The sequence below is a fragment of the Lactuca sativa genome, chromosome 7 (assembly GCF_002870075.4).
Source record: "Lactuca sativa cultivar Salinas chromosome 7, Lsat_Salinas_v11, whole genome shotgun sequence".
NCBI lineage: Eukaryota > Viridiplantae > Streptophyta > Magnoliopsida > Asterales > Asteraceae > Lactuca > Lactuca sativa.
Window position 1 is genome coordinate 50,860,142 of NC_056629.2, and position 21,186 is coordinate 50,881,327.

The following is a 21,186-nucleotide window of genomic DNA, read 5'->3' on the forward strand; positions in this document are numbered from 1 at the left end:
TTTAGTGAACTAGATACTAGCAATGATGCTTATACTTAAACAACTATGTTAAGTAATGACTCTCATGACTAATGATAATATATCTTTAGGTTTTTCATCGATATGTAACCTAACTTTGGCTTAATGATGACTCTAAGACGAAAGCACCAACATGCCTTAAGTTGAATACATTTAATGGGACTGGTGTTATACTTATTCCATTATTAATTATTCAAATGTATAGTAGTCTTATCGTACAAAATATATTGAATGGATATTTGTGTCATGTGTTAGGAGTCGTACAAAGTAGTAAGATGATGATGAAGACATGAAAATAAACAAACATGATACTTGAGCCATTACAACGAGGCCTTAGTGGTTGAGGTGCATATTTCCACACAATACGTTCATGGTTCAAACCTTGAAACATCCAAAATATTGCTAGCGTCGTGTAACTAACCTCCCACATCAGTCGTGAGACAAACTAACTTAGATCGCTCAACTAATGTAGTTTACTATTTTTTATTTTTATGATACTTGGAAAAATCTAGATTCTTAATTATAACCTATTTTCGAACCCATTTTATGTAACATTATACAAGGTAGAATAAATATTTATCTAATAATCCGGCAAAATTCAAAAAGTCTTAAATTTTACACACAAAGTTGGCAAAAGCCCTACCTTTTTTTTGTTGGTAAAAACCATAATTTTTTTGAAAACCTTTCATTTTTAACCTTTTATTCGACCATCAGTCAATCATCCCTATTTTTTAATGAAATTATTCTGAAAACTTATAGTTTCTACCAAAACAAAATGTTAGTGCTTTTGCCAACAAAACATATAAAACTTGAGACTTTTTGTATAAAATACCAAAAGAATCCCAAGTTTTATACGATTTGTTGGCAAAAGTCATGAGTTTTTGTTTTGGTAAAAACCATAAGTTTTCAAAATAAAAACCTTTCATTTTAAAAAATGAAGGATTATCCAAAAAACTTAGGGTTTTTACCAAAAAAAAGAAAAGTTAAACTTTTTGCCACTTCATGTGTAAAAATTGAAACTCTTTTTGTACTTTTTTTTTTCTAAATTTCACATATGAAAATGTATTGGAATTTATGTTCTTGAGTTGTATGTTGATGAACAAAACAAATTTATTTCTAAATATATTAAAATTAAGTAAATGATAAATCTAAAATAAATAATAAAAAAAACATAAATATCATTACACCAGAAAAAAAAAAAAAAAAACCAACCAAACAATAAATAAAACCACAAGAACCCAACATATAATCTCAACATAATAACGAAACCAAATAATTTTGTCAAGTTTACTTTATATTCACTCCAAATTCCAAAGTCCTAACTATAACAATAATTGTTTTGATTTAGTAAAAGATAATAATGTTCATTAAATAATTTATAAAAAAATCAAGACATTTTTATATAAACAATAATTTTAAAATTGGGGTTGAATCGTGAGAGGACGGTGCGGCCACACAACCCCAGGTTGTGGTTTCCATTATAGATCTTTAGCCTCCCCTGTCCCTCCCCTCCCCTCCCCGTGGATCTGATTCTCTAACACTCCGACATCCCCCCTCCTCCCTGTCTCTCCTCCGTTTCTTCAACCTAATCCTCGGTAATACACTCAAGAAAGGTCATATCTTTGCAATTTCTTCAACCCTGATCATATACCAATCTTTCAGACTATTTCATATCCCTCTATGGTGATTAATTTTATCTTGATTTCGAATTCGAACCACCTTCTTATCCACCGCCAATCTTTTTGTTTGTTCCGAGATTAAAAACCCTTTATTGGTATCTGTTTACCACCACAAACACAAAACAAAACGAAATCACAAGCTATACAGAACTACCGGGAGGAGTACCCGACATCTTCGCAGGCTAGATCGTAATCGTGAATGGAAGAGAGAGAATTGGAGAAGTAAAAAAAAAATTATAAAGTTGGAAAGGAATGCTATATCTGAAGCAACCAAACTCCATGTGTTCGGGGTTTTGTTACTGGGCAGAGTCTATATATAATTAAACAGCCGCAGGGTTGAATGCTCTTCTGATTTGATTTTTCGAACCGAGCCCTGAGGAGGAGGCTCGGATCTGGATTGGACAAGCATCTGATAGTAATAACAATGGCGACAGATAATGAGCATATCTCCCCTCCTTTTGAGGAACCAATACCATGCTTCTCTTTAATGCCCGCGTCAGAAAGCGAGTCTAATGTTCCTCTTGATGAACCATCCACCTCCCCGGTGGCTGCTCCACTTGCTTTTCTGCAAAAATTCAGGCTTTACGAGACTCGATCGGTATCTCTCTACCACTTGTGTTTCATTTTTTGCTATGATCTGCTAATGTTTCCCTTTTGAACTGTTTCAGAAGTCAAACCATTCCTTCTGCTTACTTATTCCTATGTTCTCTTCCTCATGATCATGTTTGACGTGAATGATGTCCATTCCTGTTCTAATAAGAAATCAACCTTGTATTCTTTTATGAACTTCCTGCAATACTCATGGCACTTTAATAGTCCTTTAGTTGCCCATTAGCAAATATGTATGCCTTAGTCTTCATTGTTGGCATGTCACATATCTTTGGTAATTACTACATGTATCTTCATTTTCACACCCATGTTTGCATACATAGTGCCTCTGCTTCTTGGATTACAAATATTTTTGTTTACATGATAGATATGGAAACAGAACAGATTTATGTATTTCTATATTCCTAACTCGCCCATGTATGTTCTTCAACTTACCAATTTTCCTCTTTTACCCTCATTGGGGTAGAAATATTACATGGTAGGAAGAGACAAGAGTCGCAGATACTGGAGGGTATTAAAAATTGACAGGTTAGAGACTTCTGAGCTTAGCATCCGTGAGGATTCAACAACTTATACAGAATGTGAATGTTCTGAACTCTTAAGAAGGATCCATGAGGGTAATAAATCCACAGGTGGACTCAAATTCATCACCACTTGCTATGGAATTGTTGGTATGTATATACATATACACATATATTTTTCAAACATATACACGTTTCACATCATGCATTTATTGATCTTCTATCTTTTTTTAGGTTTCATTAAATTTCTTGGACCATATTACATGTTGCTAATTACACAAAGAAGACCAATTGGCTCAATTGGTGGCCATATAGTATATGCAATCTCCAAGACTGAAATGATAGCCCTATCTGATTCTGTAACTCAGATAAATTTAACTACTTGGAGACATGAAAATAGGTAATCTTTTTTTAATTCCTTCATACATTGGTAACATTGCATTCATTATTGACTTATTGTACTTTGTTTTGATGTTTTTTTTTTCTTGTTGTAGATACAAGAAGCTTCTGTCCATGGTGGATCTTACAAAGGACTTCTTTTTCAGCTATTCGTATAATATCATGCGTAGTCTTCAGAAGAACAGTTGTAATGATGAAACAGGAAATGTTCTTTATGAGACGATGTTTGTCTGGAATGAATTTTTAACCCGTGGGGCCCGAAATTCCCTCCAAAATACTATGTGGACAGTGGCTTTGGTTTATGGTTTTTTTAAACAAGATAAACTTTCAATATCTGGACGTGACTTCAGATTGACTCTCATTTCAAGACGTTCACGCCATTATGCTGGGACCCGGTTAGCTTTTTTTTTTTTTTAAATCATCTTTTATATTCTTGAGGGCATTTTAGTAAATTACTTCATATAGGTACTTAAAACGAGGGGTAAATGAGGAAGGAAGAGTTGCTAATGATGTAGAAACAGAGCAAATTTTGATTGAAGATGTTCCAGAAGGATCTCCTATGAAAATCAGCTCTGTTGTACAAAATCGTGGATCTATTCCACTTTTTTGGTCTCAAGAAACTTCACGCCTCAATATTAAGCCTGATATTATGTGTATGATTAAATATTAATCAGTTTCTATTAAATTATTAGTTAATATATATATTCTATTGAATGACATTAATCTTTTAGTGTCAAGGAGGGATCAAAACTATGAAGCTACAAGACTTCATTTTCAGAATCTTGTAAAGAGATATGGAAACCCCATCATTATATTAAACCTAATAAAGGTAACATTTTCAATATCATATGGTTATAATCTTTTTTTTCTATTTCTGTATGATATTATATTCTTTTTTTTTTCAACAGACTAATGAAAGAAGGCCTCGAGAGTCAATCCTTCGTACTGAATTTGCTAATGCAATTAATTCTATTAATAAAGATCTATCAGAAGAAAAACGTCTCAAATTTCTTCATTGGGATCTTCACAAACATTCTAGAAGGTTAATTAGTTGCCTTTTTATTTCCTGTATATTTGTATTAATGGTAATATTAAGTTATTCATTTATTCTTTTTTCCAGCAAAGGGACAAATGCATTGCTAATTTTAGGAAGATTGACTTCTTACGCGTTGACTTTGACCGGTTTCTTCTACTGTCAAGTTATACCAGAATATAAACCCGATGGGTGCTTAAGATGGCCATATTTTGAGTAAGTTATTACTTTCAAATTCCAATCCATGTAACAATTTCTTAGCAACTTTTAAGTTTTTCCTTTTTTTTTGATAATGGGTGAAACAGAAATGAAATTGGCAATGATGTGAAGAAGGAAAAAGAAAAACTTTGTGTGGAAAAAGATAACAACAACTTTGTTAGAGCAGCAATGTTCCAAAAAGGGATTTTAAGGACAAATTGCATAGATTGTTTGGATCGAACAAATGTTGCACAATATGCATATGGTTTAGCTGCTTTAGGACATCAACTCCATGCTTTAGAAGCAATAACTTCTTCAAAACTTGAACTTGATGATCCTTTAGCAGAAGAATTAATGGGATTTTATGAGAGAATGGGTGACACTCTTGCTCATCAATATGGTGGTTCAGCTGCACATAACAAGGTATGTTTACAAATCTGAAAAATTATTTTATGTTAGAAAATTGTAACAAAATGTTTGAATAATAATAGGTGTTTTCTGAGAGAAGGGGACAATGGAAAGCTGCAACACAATCACAGGAGTTTTTTAGAACTCTTCAAAGGTACTACAACAATGCATACATGGATGCAGAGAAACAAAATGCTATAAATGTGTAAGTAAAGTAACTAAACAAAGTCACTTTCTTTATTTAAAGATTAGGGTTTTCCTCCATTTGTCTAATTCCTTTTCATTTTAATCAGATTTTTAGGGCACTTTCAGCCACAAGATGGGAAACCTCAAGTGTGGGAAGTCGATCCAGAGCAGTATTCTACTGTATATGGGAATGGACAATCAATTGTGGATGAAGATAGGAGGTAAACCTGAATATCTGACAAAAAGATTATTATTATTATACATTTTTTTTTTGATGTTATATTATTATTGGTGTATTATTAGGTCATTGCATAAGAAATCATTATCAGATGGAAATATTATACGTGAGAGCAAGTTGCCTCCTTCAAGCTCTAGTCTTGGAAAGAGTTTAGCTTCTTCTGATCAAAACAAAATGATGTCTGAATCTACACCAGATGTATTAGCATGTGGAAGTGGCTTGAAGTACTCAAGGTGTGTGTGTGTGTGTGTATTTTAGTGTGTAAAAAGCAAGGGCTAATTTGTCATTTCGCAGGGAGGCTTTTGGTGACTTTAAAGATGGATCATTTGATCATGAGAAATGTGACTCCTTTGACTGCTCAAACTTTGTTGACCTAGATTGGCTTTCATGTGAACAACAGTTTATGGACAGGTGTTCTTTTATCAAATCATATTCCATATTTTTATGAATTACAATTTACAAATAAAATAATTCTTTTTTGCAGATCGATTTTCAAAAACTCTTCTTCAGTGGCAGCTGAGAATGAAATTGTAGCACAAACAACTCCTTCCACCAGTGAATCCAGCATGAAGGTCAGTCAAATCACAAGCATACATAGAAATAGTTTTCTTTATGAATAAAAAAAATCAAATTCTAATTTAAATTGGTATTATTTTATATATATAATTTAGGGGAGCAAGCATGCTGATGATAATGATACGAATGATTTTGAAGTTGGTGAGGAATTTTCAGATAGTTTTCTGAGTTGGGTCAACAATGGAGAGACTCTTTGTCATTGAGACTGATGCTTATTGGGTCTCTAAAGTTATATTCTTTTTTCAATTCAATGGGAGGAAATATCAATTATCAAATATGGAGGACTGGTTTTGAAAACTACATCTTTCTTTATGCAATAGTTTGAGAGAGAAAAAGAGGCCAGGGTCAATAGTGAAAGTTTCTGTTGTTGGTGGGTTGGTTTTGTAAATATAAATGTATCACTACTATGATGAGGTATAGGAGATACGATGTTTGTTTCGGAAGCTGATTCTTAACAACCATATATAAAATATAAGTTATGTTACTTTCACATCAAGTTTCTTTGAGCCATTTTTTTTGCTTTAATTGTGTTAACTTGTGAGAAATTTATTTCAACTGTTTGTTTTGTTTTGTTTGTCTTATGTTTCTTTGTTTCCTTTAATTGTCTCAACTTGTCTATTCCATGAATAGATTCCTGAAAGAGAAAATGACTTAGGAAGGCAACCACCTTTTATCCTTGTTCATATATTGATAACTTTTTTTTATACATAAAAAAACAACTAACTTGTTTTATCTGTTTAAATTACACTAATATTACCGGTTAATACCTGTTTTAACCGGTAAGTCAAATTAACTCATTTAAAAGAAATTACGTGGCATATGACGTGTCTGTTACACCCTTTGTCCGGATTCGACCTCATTTAATCAGGGTGAATTGACCTCATTTAATTAGGGTTCTTAACAAATACTCCCAAATCCTTCCCAAATCGTTCCCGATTAATAATTTTTCTCAGAAATCACTCGATCGAAGCAATAGGAGCCTATTGTTTGGAACTGAAGTTGGGACTTAAAATCGTCGACTGTAGACACTATAATGGAATCACCTAACGGTACGTATCTCACTGTAGATTTTCACTACAACGGAATTTTTGCACCAAACCCGTTAGTGTACTTAGACCCTATGAGAATGTCAGTTCATGATGTGGCTTTGGTGGCATGAACTATAGAGAATTTGTGTTGTGATGTTGAAACGGTTTTTCTTTATCCATGGGCAATGAGTTTTGATGTATTAGGTGTATATGTATTTGTAGAAGCTTTAATTTTCGTGCTTATCTTAATTGTTGGTTTAGTTTATGCATGGCGAAAGGGGGCATTGGAATGGTCTTAGCTCCTGAATATTCAGACAATAAAAAGAAAAAAGGAAAAAATTGAGATAGTTATGAATTCCATTGAGTTTCCCTTATTTGATCGAACAACCCAAAATTCAGTTATTTCAACTACATTAAATGATCTTTCAAATTGGTCAAGACTCTCTAGTTTATGGCCGCTTAGTCTTTTGATTAGAGTAGGGGTCGCGAGAGAGCAGAGCGTACCGCCCTGCCATAGTCGCGAGTCTGTTTATAGTCGCGACTGTTGTCATAGTGGGTTTCAAAGCTGACAAGACGAAGTTGTGATAATTTGTACTATTATAGTACTCATGAAAGATTGGCAGAGGGTATTAAAAGAATTGACAATGATGCTGATTATTTTGAGTTTATTGAAGATGGTTACATGGCTAAGAATGAATGTCTACATTGACCACCAAAACAAACATATTCTTGACTAGGCCGATAAGGAGATGTTAACAGGCGATGGGGTGTCTGAGTTGGTAGAAGATGATGATACATACTCACATATTTCAAATATAATGGAATGTGAGCATTAACCTGATGAAGAGGTGCATACTTTTGACAAAACAGTTGATGATGAATTTTTGAACAAGTTGTGTGGTAAACCCATTCTTAATAGTAATCAAGAAGTAAATGATGATGATGATGAAGTCAGTGATGAAGATGATGAGGTTGTGTTCCCTATCTTTGATGAGAATCAAGAATGGGATAAAATGGTCCCAGTTTTAGGGATGAAGTTTTCCAACCCTCTTGAATTGAAACTATGTCTAACCAACTATGACGTCAAGAATGGGTATGATTTATGGTATGAAAAAAATGATCATCAAAAGCTGTTGGCAAAATGTTGTAAACATAAGAAGAATAAGAAGAATAAGAGTTATCCCTTTAGGTTGTGGGTAACCTGGATGAAGAATGAGAGGACTTTTCAGATTAAGGGGGTGTTTGGCTTAGCTTTTTAAGGGCCAAAAGATCTTTTTGGAAAAGTTCCAAAAAGTCAGGTTTTTTTGACTTTTCCAAAAAGTTGATTTTCCTTCTATCAAAAATCCAAAAGTAGGTTTTAAAATTGTTTTGCCAAACATCTTTTGGCTTCTATCTTTTTCTAAAAGATCTTTTGACTTCTCAAAAGCTAAGCCAAACACCCCCTAAGTCCTTAATTGATAGACATAATTATTCAAGAGTATTCAAATGTGGGTCCATTGTAAGTTACAAATGGATTTGAACTCATTTCATGAATTAGATATTACAGAAACCAAAGATGAGCATTAGGAAATTGAAAGCTAAGGTCGGTAAAAAGGTTTAAACTGATAACAAGTGTTGGACAATGTAGAAATGCTAGGAAATATGCATTTCAGCAAATAGAAGGTGAAGTGGAACATGAAAGAATTACAAAGATTATGCTAGGGAACATGTATTTCAGCAGATAGAAGGTGAACCCGAAGTGGATGCTAACATTGAAGCTCTTTTAGTTCAAGATAACATTGAAGAAGAGATCCAAGATGAAGTGGAACATGAAATTCAAGTTAACATTCAAGAAGAAGTTCAAGATAATGTGGAACAGGAAATTCAAGACAATGCAAAAATTCAAGTTAGAAAGAGGACAAGAAAAACTTCAGAAAAAATTACAAAGATTATGCTAGGGAAGAACATAGGGAGGAAAGAAGGAAGCAGTAATGAACACCCACTAGAGATTTGAATTTAATGTCTTGTTTATATTTTTGCACAACTTTTGGTATGCATGTTTTGGAATCTTGGGTCTTGTAATAGTTTTTGGCACAATGGGACAAACTTGACACATCTTTTGGAATGTTTGGTACTTTAACATCTTGGGTCTTGTATGTTTGGGAATCTTTTGGATGCATGTTTTCTGATGTATTTTGGAATCTTTTGTATTGTAAGGTACTTTAGCATGTGTTTTGTAATGGCTTTTGTGATGTTTAACATCTTTATTTAAGTAATGTTTACTTGGATGTTTGTATACATTTTGGTGATGTCAATTGTGATGTTTATAATGCCATTTGTGTTCCTTGTCTTTAACTTAAACACATGCTTTAGTCTTAATACATCCAACTTTCATTGCATACAAAACTTCATGAAGTACATGATTTAGTCATAATACATCAAACAACATACAAAGAACACATCAAACTTTAAAAACTACATCTTTAACATACAAGAAAAATAACACAAACAATGCAACTTTATAAGTAAACTATTTCCACTTGACTTTGTCCAATTTTTGTCTGAAAACCAAATCACACTTCTTCTCTTCTTCCAATTTCTTCCTACATATACAAATTTTGTTTTCAAAATTTCCAAGCTTCAATGTTAGGTTGTAGATTTGTCCCAAATCACTGTCCTTCTCTACTTCGTACTCATCCTCTTCCAGCCATTCCTAGAAATTACATTTTGGAGTTCTTGCACTGTTAAGGAAATGATAAAAAAAAGGTTAAATTGAAGAGAAGATGAAGAAGAAGATTCAGTTAGGGATGGTTAAAAACAAACATATTTACCAAAGAGTTTTGACAAACTCGAAATTTTTTTCCGGGATTGTCAGGTGTTCTTGAAATCTTCACACGCAATGGCATGTCGCAGTTACATGAATGATCAACTTGCAATTCGACATCGCATTTGGAAGAGGCAGATGAAGCAGAAGAAGAAGCCATTGTCGATATTGTCGATCTAGGGCTTTAACGTACAAACAAACCATATTACACCCTTTATATAAATGAGGTGATGCCACGTATTATCTTGTGTTTGCCACCCAAGCCTTGATTTAACCACATCAGTTGAAACAAGTAATAGCCGATAATATTGGTGTAATTTAAACATGTAAAACAAATTACTTACTTTTTTATGTTAAAAAAAAAGTCGTCAATATGTGAACACGGATAAGAGGTAGTTACCCTCCTGAGTCATTTTCCCTCCCTAATATGAAAGAAATATGTTTCATTAGAATGACAAAATACTTGCATATTCATATGTGAAAAATATTGGACTTCCTTATTGGTCAACACTCCTACATACGAAGGAACCTCTATGCAAAGATACTTCCATTACATATAGAGGAGAACAACGACTTTTCTAGTACACACAATAACAATCCTCATATAGAATGACTAACCATTTTATGCAATCCAAATAGAAAACAACACAACATCCAATCAAGCCATTAGAATTTCTCATTATTTCAAGATGATATTTTTGTCACATGAATTTACAACAGGAACCGAATTCTTTTACAAATGCAACAAATTGGATATCAAATTCCAACCCATCCAGGCTTTTTTATCACTAGGATTCACAAAATTCAAAGCAAACATCTCCTTGGAAGCATGCTCCCCCATTTCACAAAACCCCACAAGCTTCGCAACAATTTCAGCACTTTCTTTCACATGTCTCATATTCAAAGGATCTGTCCACAACCTATTCACAAGTTGCAACCTTCTCCTCTGCTTTCCCTCCATTGGAATCTCCCATTTCTTATACAACATTTCCCTCTCTTCACCACTCAGTTTCGTGCTCACCCTTTTCGCCAAATACTCCCTCTCTTGTTTCAACGCCTTTATACTATCAATATCAATCAAAACCTCACACTTAGTAAGTATAGTTTTTTCTTTTTTTAACCCTAAAATTACAAAATGAAACAACTACTAATACTGACCTTGAAGTGACAGAGCCAGCTGGCTCATCTCCTAGAAGAGCCGGACTTGCGTTCCCGAGTTCTGACAAATGCTGTTCAAGCCACGTCAGCCTTCTGAGTTCCACTTGTACATATATTTCATCAGCAGTGTCTCCTCTGAACAACATATAGAATTGTGTCCTATGTATGATTGAGACATGACATAAATGCCACAACATTATTATTTGGTTTCTCTGTTCCTCAAACACAAGGTGACGTGGCATGACAGGATATTCCATTTCCTCCACAAAATCCGTCTCATCCGTCGCCCCACCACCACCATCGTTTGCTTCCTCTAGCTCCAACACCTGCTCAAATCAAAACAGTAATTTCACAAAGGGCATTTTCGGAATTTCAGTAGAAACTTACTTTCTTTCTAAATTCTAACTAACCTGGCAGACTAATAGCTGTTTTTGGTATTGCAACTTTGCCACACGTTCTTTCAGTTCAGTAACATAAGACTTAATGCTTTGAATATTATCTTCAGCTGCTGTTTTAAACATCATTTGAATCTTTTTCACATTTGGTTGCTTTGATGCAGCAGCAGGAGTAATCTTTTTGTCCCCTTCGATCTTTTGATTATCTGGAGCCATGTTCTCAATGTTATGAATAACTGATGAAGAAGGTGAACATGGAGATTTTATAAAACTTGACATTTTTGCATTCGTTTTCAAAATCTTGGTCTTTAAAGGACTCCTTGAAGCCTCCTCATTGTTGTACATAACCAATGTGTCTAAAGATTTCTGCACGTTTTCAAGCTTTTCTTCCAAAGAAGCAATCGTGTTTTCTTCACATTTCAAACGACCTATTTCCTCTTTTAGACTCGCTTTGTCTTTAACTTCAATCTCCTCCGGAATGGAATTGCTGATTCCATGCATGTCTTTGATATCAGATAACAGCTTTGCAATGGTTTCAGCAGCATCTTGATTCCCAAGTCTGTGAGAGGAAACTTCTTTATGAAGTAATTCAAGTGCACGATTTGCTTCTTCACCTAATTGTCTTTGTCTCATCTCCACTTTTCTTATTTCATGCACCAACATGCATGGATCCATACATGTAGCTGATTGTCTTAATGGTTTTCTTTGAGTTGACTGAGTTGACTTTCTTACAGATGTTCGCCTGTTTGATATTGATATATGATCACTGAATGAGAGACGTTTGGCTAATTGATTCTGAATCACTGGCTCCTTTGTGTCTTTTTGTAGTTTTCTTGCTATTTCTAGCTGTGATTGTGCAAGGTCTCTTTCACGCTTTATCTCATTCAATTCTATTTCCATCTGTAAAAAGATTCAAGATTATAAATAAAACCATTTTCTATTTATTTAATCTGGTGTTAATACTAAATACCTGTTGGATTTTCTGCTCTTTTTCCAACAGCAAAGTTCTTAAACACTTTGAGGATGAAGCCTCTGGAGTCAACAATTCTGCTTTAAGTCTAGTCACTTCTTCTTGCAAATGCTTCACCATTTGCTTCTCTCCAACAACCTAAAAGTTAAAAAGAATTGTTTTTTCATTAATTTGCCAAGCAGAAAAACATTAAGTCAAACAAGATTACAATTTCATCATACCATATTGACTTGAGCACTGTTTGTAACCTCCTTTGCACTATTTGCAAAAGCCAATGTGTTTCTTGATTGATCAACATGGCTTAATGCAGGACTCATAGTACAAATTATTGCAGTTCTTGCATTCCCCCCAAGTGATGATTGCAATATTCTTGTTAGTTTAGAATCTCTATATGGTATGTGACCACTTTTCTTCCCAACACTACATTCAAGAAAACAACATTAAAATGTAAAATGTATGTTATTGTGGTTACTTTAATTTCACCAAGTAACATTTTTTTTTACCTTAGCTTCCTAATCACAGTTGTTAGAGTGAGTAGGCTTCTGTTGATGTGGCTTCCTTCTTTTAGCCTAATACCATCTGCATTTGTTTGAACAGTACGCTCACTTCCAGCAAGATCCACAAGACTCTGAAAGAAAATTAAAGAGGTAGGAAACAACAGTCAACAAACAAGGAATGATCATAAGATAAAGTCATAAAACAAAACATTAAAGTGGGAAACATACCAAACTTGCTAAAAGGGATTTTACACATCCTGATTCTTCACGATGGCTACTCTCAATAGTCTACAAAAAAGGAAAGCCATTAAAAAAATAACATGTCTGGAAATTAAGCCCAAATGTTAAGCTTACCAATCTGATTATCTGATGTGACCTTGAGCTTCTATCATTCAAAGAAGTTTCGCCGACTTGTCTTTGAGCTGCAAACAGAATCAAGAATTGTAATGGGCTATTATTATAAATGGTTTCTTATTTATAGTATTTACCTTCACAAGTTGCTATTAAGCACCTTAGATGCTGAGCATCTTTGATGACTTCCTCAGTTAGCTTCTCAACTATTGTGCCTTTCTGGATTCAAACAAAACAAGACACTGTAAACTTAAAAGTTAAAAGAAAAAGATGGATATTTTATCTGTAATGAAAGCATTTGATGTGATGTGTTTAGTGTTTACATCAGGATCATCCAAGAGACGAAGGGCACCAGAATCACGGTTTAACAGGTCTACCACTGTCTCATTATAGATTTCAAGAGCAGAAAGCTTCAACACAAACTTACTTTCCATGGCCTGTAAATTGTAAAAGACAGAATCATTGAACCTTACATTGTTATACAGCTAAGTGTTATGACTATGAGCACTCATCGAATCAAAGAAATGAGGATTTACATTCTTAATATGGGCATAAATGTCATCGATAACATTCTCTGCTATTCCCCTCATGGTGTAAGTCTTGCCACTGCTAGTTTGACCATATGCAAAAATTGTAGCTGCAATGTAATAGAGGAGAGACAGATGTGATGTTATGGATATTGAATTTGAAGTCATAAACCTAGAAATGGTTCGAAAGAAGAGGAGAAGATTACCATTAATCCCTTTGATAGCAGAGAGGGCAACATCTCTAGCACCTTGTTCATAGATCTTCCTAGTTGGACAAGACGGATCGAAGACTTTATCTGAAAGTAATATACCAAATCGCGTAAGAAAGAAACATATTACGTACGTTGACGAAGGAAGATGATGAAACAGTTAACAGTACCAAAAGTGTAAGTTCCGTTATGGCGTTCGTGATTGAGGTTTCTGGAAACAACAGTATTCTCATCGGTGCAATCCCAAGCAATAAGATCATAGGCGGAAAGCTCTCGAGGAGTTAAGGGCCTGATTCTCACGGTGACCAGTATCTTCTCCTCGGCGATTCTTGGGCCACTTGGGGTTGAAGAAGGTGTTCTTCGGATCTTGGTTGCTGGTGTAACAGGCGCACTGACGCTCATCTTATGAACCATACCTTCATGTATCAGTAAACTAGGGAAGTGTTAACGGGAATCGAATCGAAGAACACCAGTAAATGTAATCGTGAAAAGAAGAAGAAGAAGAAGAAGAAGAAGAAGAAGAAGAAGAAGAAGAAGAAGAAGCAAAGAATAGAGAGAATCCATTGGAGGGAAGTATGCACTTACAGTTGTTGAATCCAGATTGCTGTTGGAGGAAGGGAGGGAAGGAAACAAAATCAAGAAGCAATTTGTGAATTTGTTTTCCGTTGGATGTAATTTGGGAATTGTTGGCTGCCAAGTTGAGAATTGGAGTTGGAGTGAGTTGAATTTGGGTTTGTGATTTCGGTTTTGCGTTGAATCATTAAAAAAAATATAAAAAAATAAAAATAGGAATTGCAATTTGCAACGGCTATGCCATTCCCCCTCTTGAATACTACGATTTGAATGGAGGCGCCTGCCACGGTGGCGATTGACTGTTGGTACCAACGTGATTTAGCGCTCTTAATTACCAGATGCGGGATAAATGAGAATCAATTTATTGTTGATTCAAAAAAACAACCATAATTATATTATTGATCAATTTATTATCATTTTTTTTATAATGATTCAAGTATTATATTTAAGGGAAAATGACTTGTAAATTTTTTTTTGGAACCAACGAAATTTATTAAAACCACGGCCAAAAAGAAAAAGATCGGGCACAAAAGAAAAAAACAAAAACAAAACTTACAAAATGTCAAAAGGGGAACAAACTCAACATTCCCATCTACAATTTCCAAAATTATCCTTATATTTCAGCCAACTAAAAACCATAGAAATCACATTATCCGCCAACTTTGAAGAGTTTACTTGGATTCTGTTAAACCAAACGTCGTTCCTTGCTTTCCACATACACCATAGAAACCCATAGCAGATAGCAATAAATATTTTTCTCTTTTTTGGACAGTTCCCCAATGAGGCAGCAAATTTAACAAAATCTGAAATCGAAAGGAATCTTTGAATAGAAACGTCACACCAATTGAAAATCCAGCGTAGAGAATCAAAAACAATCGGACAATCCAGGAGAATATGATCCGCAGTGTCCACACCACTAAAGCACATTTGACAGGAAATAGAAGACATGTTGATACCTCTCCTGGAAAGAGCTACTGCAGTAGGAATACACCCCATACAAGCCCTCCAAACAAAACTAATGCACTTGATAGGAACTAAGTGAAGCCAAACCGTGGGATTATTTATCGGGATAGTCAATTTACTATCAATGAGGGCCCTAAGATCGCATACACGGAAAAAACCATCAACAGTTAACCTTAATCTCCAAGTGTCGGGCCCATTGGATCTAACAACCATCCTTGTAACATCCAAAATAGATTTCAATTCCAGCAGCTCCTGAGAATTGTTGGGTTTCCGCTTCCAAGCCCACGACAAAGCGCCATTCACCCATCTGTCACCTAAAAGACAAGTTTTCCTCTCGTCTAACGCATATAAAGAAGGGAGTTTCACTGCCAAAGTCCCGTTCTTTAGCCATTCATCTAGCCAAAATAAAATTTTCTTTCCGTCCCCTACCTGAAATTCAAAAATATCTGAAACATCAATATCAATATTGCCAAGTGTCGAGAAGACATTGACAATACTACTCCAAGTGCCTGGGAGAGATTTTTTGGCCCAAGAGTGAATAGGTTTTCTTTCACATCTATGAATACTACTAATCACTCGCCTCCAAAGAGAGTCATTTTCCGTTTTAAACCTCCAAATCCATTTTGTCATGAGGGCCCAGTTAAGCAAGGCCAAGGATCCGATCCCGAGCCCACCGGACGATTTTGGCCCAAGCACCACCTTCCAAGCGACCCAATTGATTTTTTGTTTTTCTTCACTTCCTCCCCATAAGAACCGTCTTCTCAGTTTCTCGAGGTTATCAATAATGGAAATCGGGGCTTTAAAAATGGAAAAATAAAAAGAGGGAGACTACCCAACACAATTTTAACCAAAGTTAGGCGACCGCCAAAGGATAAAGTTTTAGCTTTCCATAGAGAAAGTTTATTTTGAACACGATCAATAATGATGGGTTGCCAGCTCCTTTTTGGGACATATTTGCTCCAACAGGGACTCCAAGATATTTAAAAGGAAGAGAGGCTGCCTCACAACCGAGAATTCTAGCGCAACTAGCAATTTCATTCTCCGAAACTCCAATGCCATAAACTTTGGATTTGTGAAAATTAACTTTGAGCCCCGAAGATGCATGAAAGCATCTCAAAATTCTTGCCAAGTTTATGAAGTTGGAGCTTGTCCAATCTCCAATAAACATGGCGTTATCGGCGTAAAACAAATGAGAAATCATAGGGCCACTGTTAGGCATTTCAGCCCCATGAAATAAAGAATGGTCGCAGGCCGAACGCATGGCGACATTTAATCCTTCCATAGCAATTATAAACAAGAAAGGAGATAGAGGATCCCCTTGCCGAACCTCTTTGGTAATTGGAAACTCTTTTGTGGCGGAGCCATTGAGGAGAATAGATGCCCGAGAAGACGAGAGACAACCTTTTATCCAAAATATCCATTTATCTCCAAATCCCATTTGTTTCATGATCGATTCCAAATACTTCCAATTAATAGAATCAAAAGCTTTGTCGAAATCGACTTTGCAAATGAATGTTTTCCGTTTAGATTTTTTAGCCCAAGCACATAGCTCATTAGCAATCATCGGCCTGTCAAGAATGCTTCGCCCTTCAATGAAAGCAGTTTGAACTTCCCCAATCACCGATCCAATAACTCTCTTAATTCTTTTGGCAAGAGTTTTGGCAATAATTTTGTAGACACACCCAATTAAGCTTATGGGACGAAATTCATGAAGCGTGAGAGGATCTTTAACCTTTGGTAACAAGGAAATGAAAGAATAATTGCTTCCCCTAGAGAAAAAACCATACTTTTCAAAATGCTTGACAAATTGCATAATATCTCATTTCATTATCTCCCAATATTGTTTAATAAATTTAAAGGTAAAACCATCAGGCTCGGGGGCTTTCGGGCTTTATCATTACCGCAACTCCAAATTGCCTCTTTTATCTCCTTAACATCAAAAGGGTTTTCGAGAAAGAACCTGTCTGCATCCGAAAGTTTAAGAAAATTTTCATTAAGGAATAACGGTCTCTCATGACATTCTTCACGAAATTTTTTTGCAAAAAATTCTCGTGCCTCCTTTTGACTTGTAAATTAAACGAACTATTAAACTTGCACAAAAAATATCATTGAATTTTTTTTATGTACACATATCATCAACCAACTATAACGTTTGTACATGTATGACCGTTGAATTTTATTTTTGTTCAAAAAATACCATTATGTTACCGGTAATAGTAGGTCACCAGCCATATGGCATGCCACGTGGCTGTTAACTTGGATTTTACTATTTATTACGTACACATTATATCTTTAAACTTTTTTGTACATATTTTACCATTAAACTTTTTTGTACACATTTTACCATTAATTTTATATAATTTATTCAAAAAATATCATTTTAAAAAATACATATTATTACTTAAAAATAGGTTTTCCATCAACTGACTTGGATTCTACTGATTTTCTAAAGTTTAATAAACATACCCTTATAAGTCATTTTCTTATCGATAAACAACGACATAATTTCAATGCACTTTTCTAATCATCATCCATAATTAAGAAGGGGAGGAGGATTCTAATAAGGTAACATGTACAAAATGTTTCCTAAGTTTATAAGTGTGCCTCAAATGAAGTTTCCTAGGAAAATGCTTTATAAGGGTATGTTTATTGGACTTTAGCTAAAATAATGAATAATTGAGTATTTCTTGGCTACTCCAGAAGGAAGTCTCAAGTTCAAACCTTGTGGGTTTCAATCAATGTATGATCAACATAAATGTACAATACAATTGTAAAAGAGTGCTTAGTATCATTATCAAAAACAAACATTCTCCCCCAAACCTTACAAAATCAAGAAGTCATAACAGGTTATGGAAAACCCATTTTTATGTAATAATATGTATTTTTTGAAATGATATTTTTCTGAATAAATTCTATAAGATTAATAGTAAAATGTGTATAAAAAAATTTAATGGTATAATGTGTACATAATAAATAGCAAAACCCACATTGGCAGCCACATGACATGCCACATGGCCGGTGACCTACTATTACCAGTAATGTAATGATATTTTTGAACAAATGTGAAGTTTAATGGTCATATGTCTACAAAAGTTATAGTTGATTGGTGATATGTGTAAAAAAAATTCAATGATATTTTTTGTAGAATTCTAATACTTCGTTACCATTGCAAGTCATTTTCCCTATATTTAACGACTTACTAAAATTCAGGAGGTGTGTGGTTAGCGGACTGTCTTTTTTTTTTTTTTTTTTTAAATAAATTTGAAAAAAGAATTAAAATCTTTTATGCGTTTGGCTCTATAAGTAACGAAATATGTTTTTTTGTTTGATTTGTAGATTTGACAAAAATTGAAAAGTAATTATGTAATTTCATCAAAATAATCTTTTTATTGATACTAATTATTATTTTTAATAAAAATTATAAAACTCTCATTTACTTAAAGTTTTCATTTAAGAAGAAGTTTCATTTATTAAACTTTTAACGGTGAAACTTATGTAATATTAAATTTGCACATAATATATAAAGCGAAAATATAGCTTTACAAAATGAAAATATATAAATTCACTTGATAAAAATAATTAATAGATATCTAGTTTTTGGACTAAGTCTAAGGTACTTAGTCAAGTGATGAGTGTATATTTAAAAAGTTAAAGAAAGAAAGGAAAATATATATTTATGTGTGTGCATATGTATGTGTATATGGGTTTGGGTATCGATGTGAACGTGGGTATGTGTTTCAATATAGGTGTAGGGGTAAGGGAGGATGGTAAGAGGCAGGTGGGGGTTATAGTTGTTAAGGTGGGGTGGGGTTGGCGTTAGTGTTGATGTGAGCTTGTGGATATGGATGTATGGGTGTGTGTGTATAGGTATGAGTGTGAGTGTGAGTGTGGATGTGAATGTAAATATTGATATGGATGTGTGGTGAGGTGAGTTCGGGTGGGTGGAGTGAGGGTGTGTATATGGGTATCATGCAGTGGTAGTGTGGGTGTGGGTATAGGGTAGGGTAGGTGGGTGCGGTGATGGTGGGTGACTGAGCATTGTAGATAGGTGGTGTGGTGTGGGATGGCGGTGGTGATGGTCGTACGAGTATGGGTGGATGGATGTTGGTGGGGTTAGTGGGGGGTGAGGTATGTGTGGAGTTGGTGTGGGTGTTTGTATGTATATGTATAGGTTGGTAATATAGTTGTGAATGAGGGTAGGATTGGTTGGTTGGGTGTGTTAGCTATTAGAAATATGATGATAATATGTTTTCAAACTAAAATAACATTTTGTATTTTTAATAAAAATAAGGAATTAAATCTAAAATCTCACCCTTTACAAAGAATGACCAATTCCTTCGACCCACATAATTCACTAGAATTTAAAATATTCCAATTTATTTGATTTTGTCAACAAAACGTAATTTTCACTAGAATATATATTTCAATTCCTCTAAATTTTGTGAACCAAAAAAGCGCTCATTTTCTTTCTTAGAATTATTCACTAAAATAATCATATTTAGAGTTCATCTATCTCTCAATTTTTTTTTTTCAATTATCAAAAAGTAACCACAAAACCCTGTGAATATTCCCCACAAATTAGCAAGACTTGTTTATCTGCCAAAATTGTCAAGCATGTGTAAATTGATTTGTGATATATTTCCATTTTATTATTTTACCTACTTGCAATAATTCCAACGCGCATGTGTATGTCATCGCGGATTATCAAGCCCTAAAATAAAATGAATGTTTGTTTTTATGTTGCTAAAATAAAATTAATGTTTGTTTTTATGTTGCCTAACATTTTTATTTATCTAGTTTATAAAATTCATGTTCAAATGCCATTTTATATCACCAAATCAAATTTTAAAAAGTTACGTAGCAATATCGTAATTTCATAAATCAGGAAATAGCAACTTTTTTATTTATTTGTTTCTGATACAATATTAATATATTATAACTTTTATTTATTTATGATAGAATATTAACTTGAATATTGTACATTTATGTTCAATTTAAGATTAGTTACTTGGAGCGTAAGTAACCATGTTTTTGCGCAATCCATCGTCTCAAATCAATCAAACAAAAAGTCTGCTCTTTTTTTTTTATGTTAAAAGTGGTCTGTATTACAAGAAGAAGACGGATATATTTTTTTATGTCTACGGTCTTCTAAAAACAAACGATTTACGAGGTAAAACATATGCACATTATCTCTAGTGCAGACAAAAGTGATCAATAAGCCCTTAAACTACCTCTTGTGGTGTCACATTCCCTAAAAATCTTTATGGGGCTGAGTTTGCCCTGTAAAAAAAACTCGAACCTAGGATGCTCGTTAAAATATTGCAAGTAGATTTCCACTTAATTCGTTTGCCGTTTCTAAAAAAAATGTGTACAAGTCATGTCAACCAAAAATCTCAGTCATCAACGACATGACATGCCACATCAAGTGTTATCTGGATACACGCACAAATAGTTGTTAAAATTGTATTTCTTTACAAATTTATAAGATTATTGTTACAGTGTATATAAAATCAAAAGTTCTTATCTTCTCATGTCATTATCCCTATGATAAAAGTATGTTGTATTTTATATAAATATCGATAAAGATTAAGGATGTAAAAGCATTTCCAATATATGTATCAAATCATGTGTAAAAAAATATTTTGAAATATGTTTACACCGAACCACAGTTTACTCCAATATTATAAAGCTCATACATTCATCAACATCTTAATGAATAGTGTTCATTCTACTCCCCTTCCACCATATGATGCCTACATGCTCTCTTTACCTTCAGACTTCCCTCCATTTAACCATCTGTTATCACCATTGAAACAAAAGTCGTCCTTGCTTATTATCACCACATAC

General features: G+C 34.2%; 3 protein-coding genes across 4 annotated transcripts; 1 reads left to right on the forward strand and 2 right to left on the reverse strand.

The window, feature by feature from the left end:
* Positions 1-1,481: 1,481 nt before the first annotated feature.
* On the forward strand, positions 1,482-6,355 carry LOC111905100 (phosphoinositide phosphatase SAC4). The gene is made up of 15 exons (XM_023900780.3): positions 1,482-2,295; positions 2,773-2,977; positions 3,062-3,227; positions 3,322-3,621; positions 3,692-3,879; positions 3,958-4,055; positions 4,135-4,268; positions 4,347-4,475; positions 4,565-4,880; positions 4,949-5,070; positions 5,159-5,272; positions 5,355-5,522; positions 5,584-5,700; positions 5,774-5,861; positions 5,961-6,355. Exons 1-15 carry the CDS (start codon positions 2,122-2,124, stop codon positions 6,066-6,068), a joined length of 2,427 nt encoding a protein of 808 aa, XP_023756548.1. The 5' UTR covers positions 1,482-2,121; the 3' UTR covers positions 6,069-6,355.
* A 3,994-nt stretch (positions 6,356-10,349) lies between these two features.
* Positions 10,350-14,629, reverse strand: LOC111905110 (kinesin-like protein NACK2). Of its 2 annotated transcripts, none has more exons than XM_023900796.3 (14): positions 14,389-14,629; positions 13,974-14,236; positions 13,801-13,890; positions 13,604-13,704; positions 13,391-13,504; positions 13,205-13,286; positions 13,071-13,138; positions 12,945-13,004; positions 12,723-12,847; positions 12,441-12,639; positions 12,220-12,357; positions 11,265-12,149; positions 10,855-11,180; positions 10,350-10,760 (listed from the first exon to the last, which is right to left on the reverse strand). In XM_023900796.3, exons 2-14 carry the CDS (start codon positions 14,215-14,217, stop codon positions 10,430-10,432), a joined length of 2,763 nt encoding a protein of 920 aa, XP_023756564.1. In that variant the 5' UTR covers positions 14,218-14,236; positions 14,389-14,629; the 3' UTR covers positions 10,350-10,429. The 2 variants fall into 2 exon arrangements, with proteins under 2 accessions (XP_023756564.1, XP_023756557.1); XM_023900789.3 differs by having other exon boundaries at positions 13,974-14,219; positions 14,389-14,628.
* Positions 14,630-14,955: 326 nt separating this feature from the next.
* LOC111905869 (uncharacterized) lies at positions 14,956-17,152 on the reverse strand. The gene is made up of 2 exons (XM_023901607.1): positions 16,253-17,152; positions 14,956-15,768 (listed from the first exon to the last, which is right to left on the reverse strand). The coding sequence occupies exons 1-2, from the start codon at positions 17,150-17,152 to the stop codon at positions 14,956-14,958; spliced, it is 1,713 nt and encodes a 570-aa protein (XP_023757375.1).
* Positions 17,153-21,186: the final 4,034 nt, after the last annotated feature.

What these genes read in the sequence shown, in the direction of transcription:
- LOC111905100 (XM_023900780.3), top strand. Translation starts at nt 2,122, where the DNA reads ATGGCGACAGATAATGAGCATATCTCCCCTCCTTTTGAGGAACCAATA. An exon ending in CGCCATTATGCTGGGACCCG is followed by an intron (nt 3,622 to 3,691) that starts GTTAGCTTTTTT and finishes TACTTCATATAG; the next exon opens with GTACTTAAAACGAGGGGTAA. An exon ending in AGTGGCTTGAAGTACTCAAG is followed by an intron (nt 5,523 to 5,583) that starts GTGTGTGTGTGT and finishes GTCATTTCGCAG; the next exon opens with GGAGGCTTTTGGTGACTTTA.
- LOC111905110 (XM_023900796.3), bottom strand. Translation starts at nt 14,217, where the DNA reads ATGGTTCATAAGATGAGCGTCAGTGCGCCTGTTACACCAGCAACCAAG. An exon ending in GTCTCTTGGATGATCCTGAT is followed by an intron (nt 13,287 to 13,390) that starts GTAAACACTAAA and finishes GTTTGAATCCAG; the next exon opens with AAAGGCACAATAGTTGAGAA. An exon ending in CACATCAGATAATCAGATTG is followed by an intron (nt 13,005 to 13,070) that starts GTAAGCTTAACA and finishes CCTTTTTTGTAG; the next exon opens with ACTATTGAGAGTAGCCATCG.
- LOC111905869 (XM_023901607.1), bottom strand. Translation starts at nt 17,152, where the DNA reads ATGCAATTTGTCAAGCATTTTGAAAAGTATGGTTTTTTCTCTAGGGGA. An exon ending in GCAACCCATCATTATTGATC is followed by an intron (nt 15,769 to 16,252) that starts GTGTTCAAAATA and finishes TTTGAATTTCAG; the next exon opens with GTAGGGGACGGAAAGAAAAT.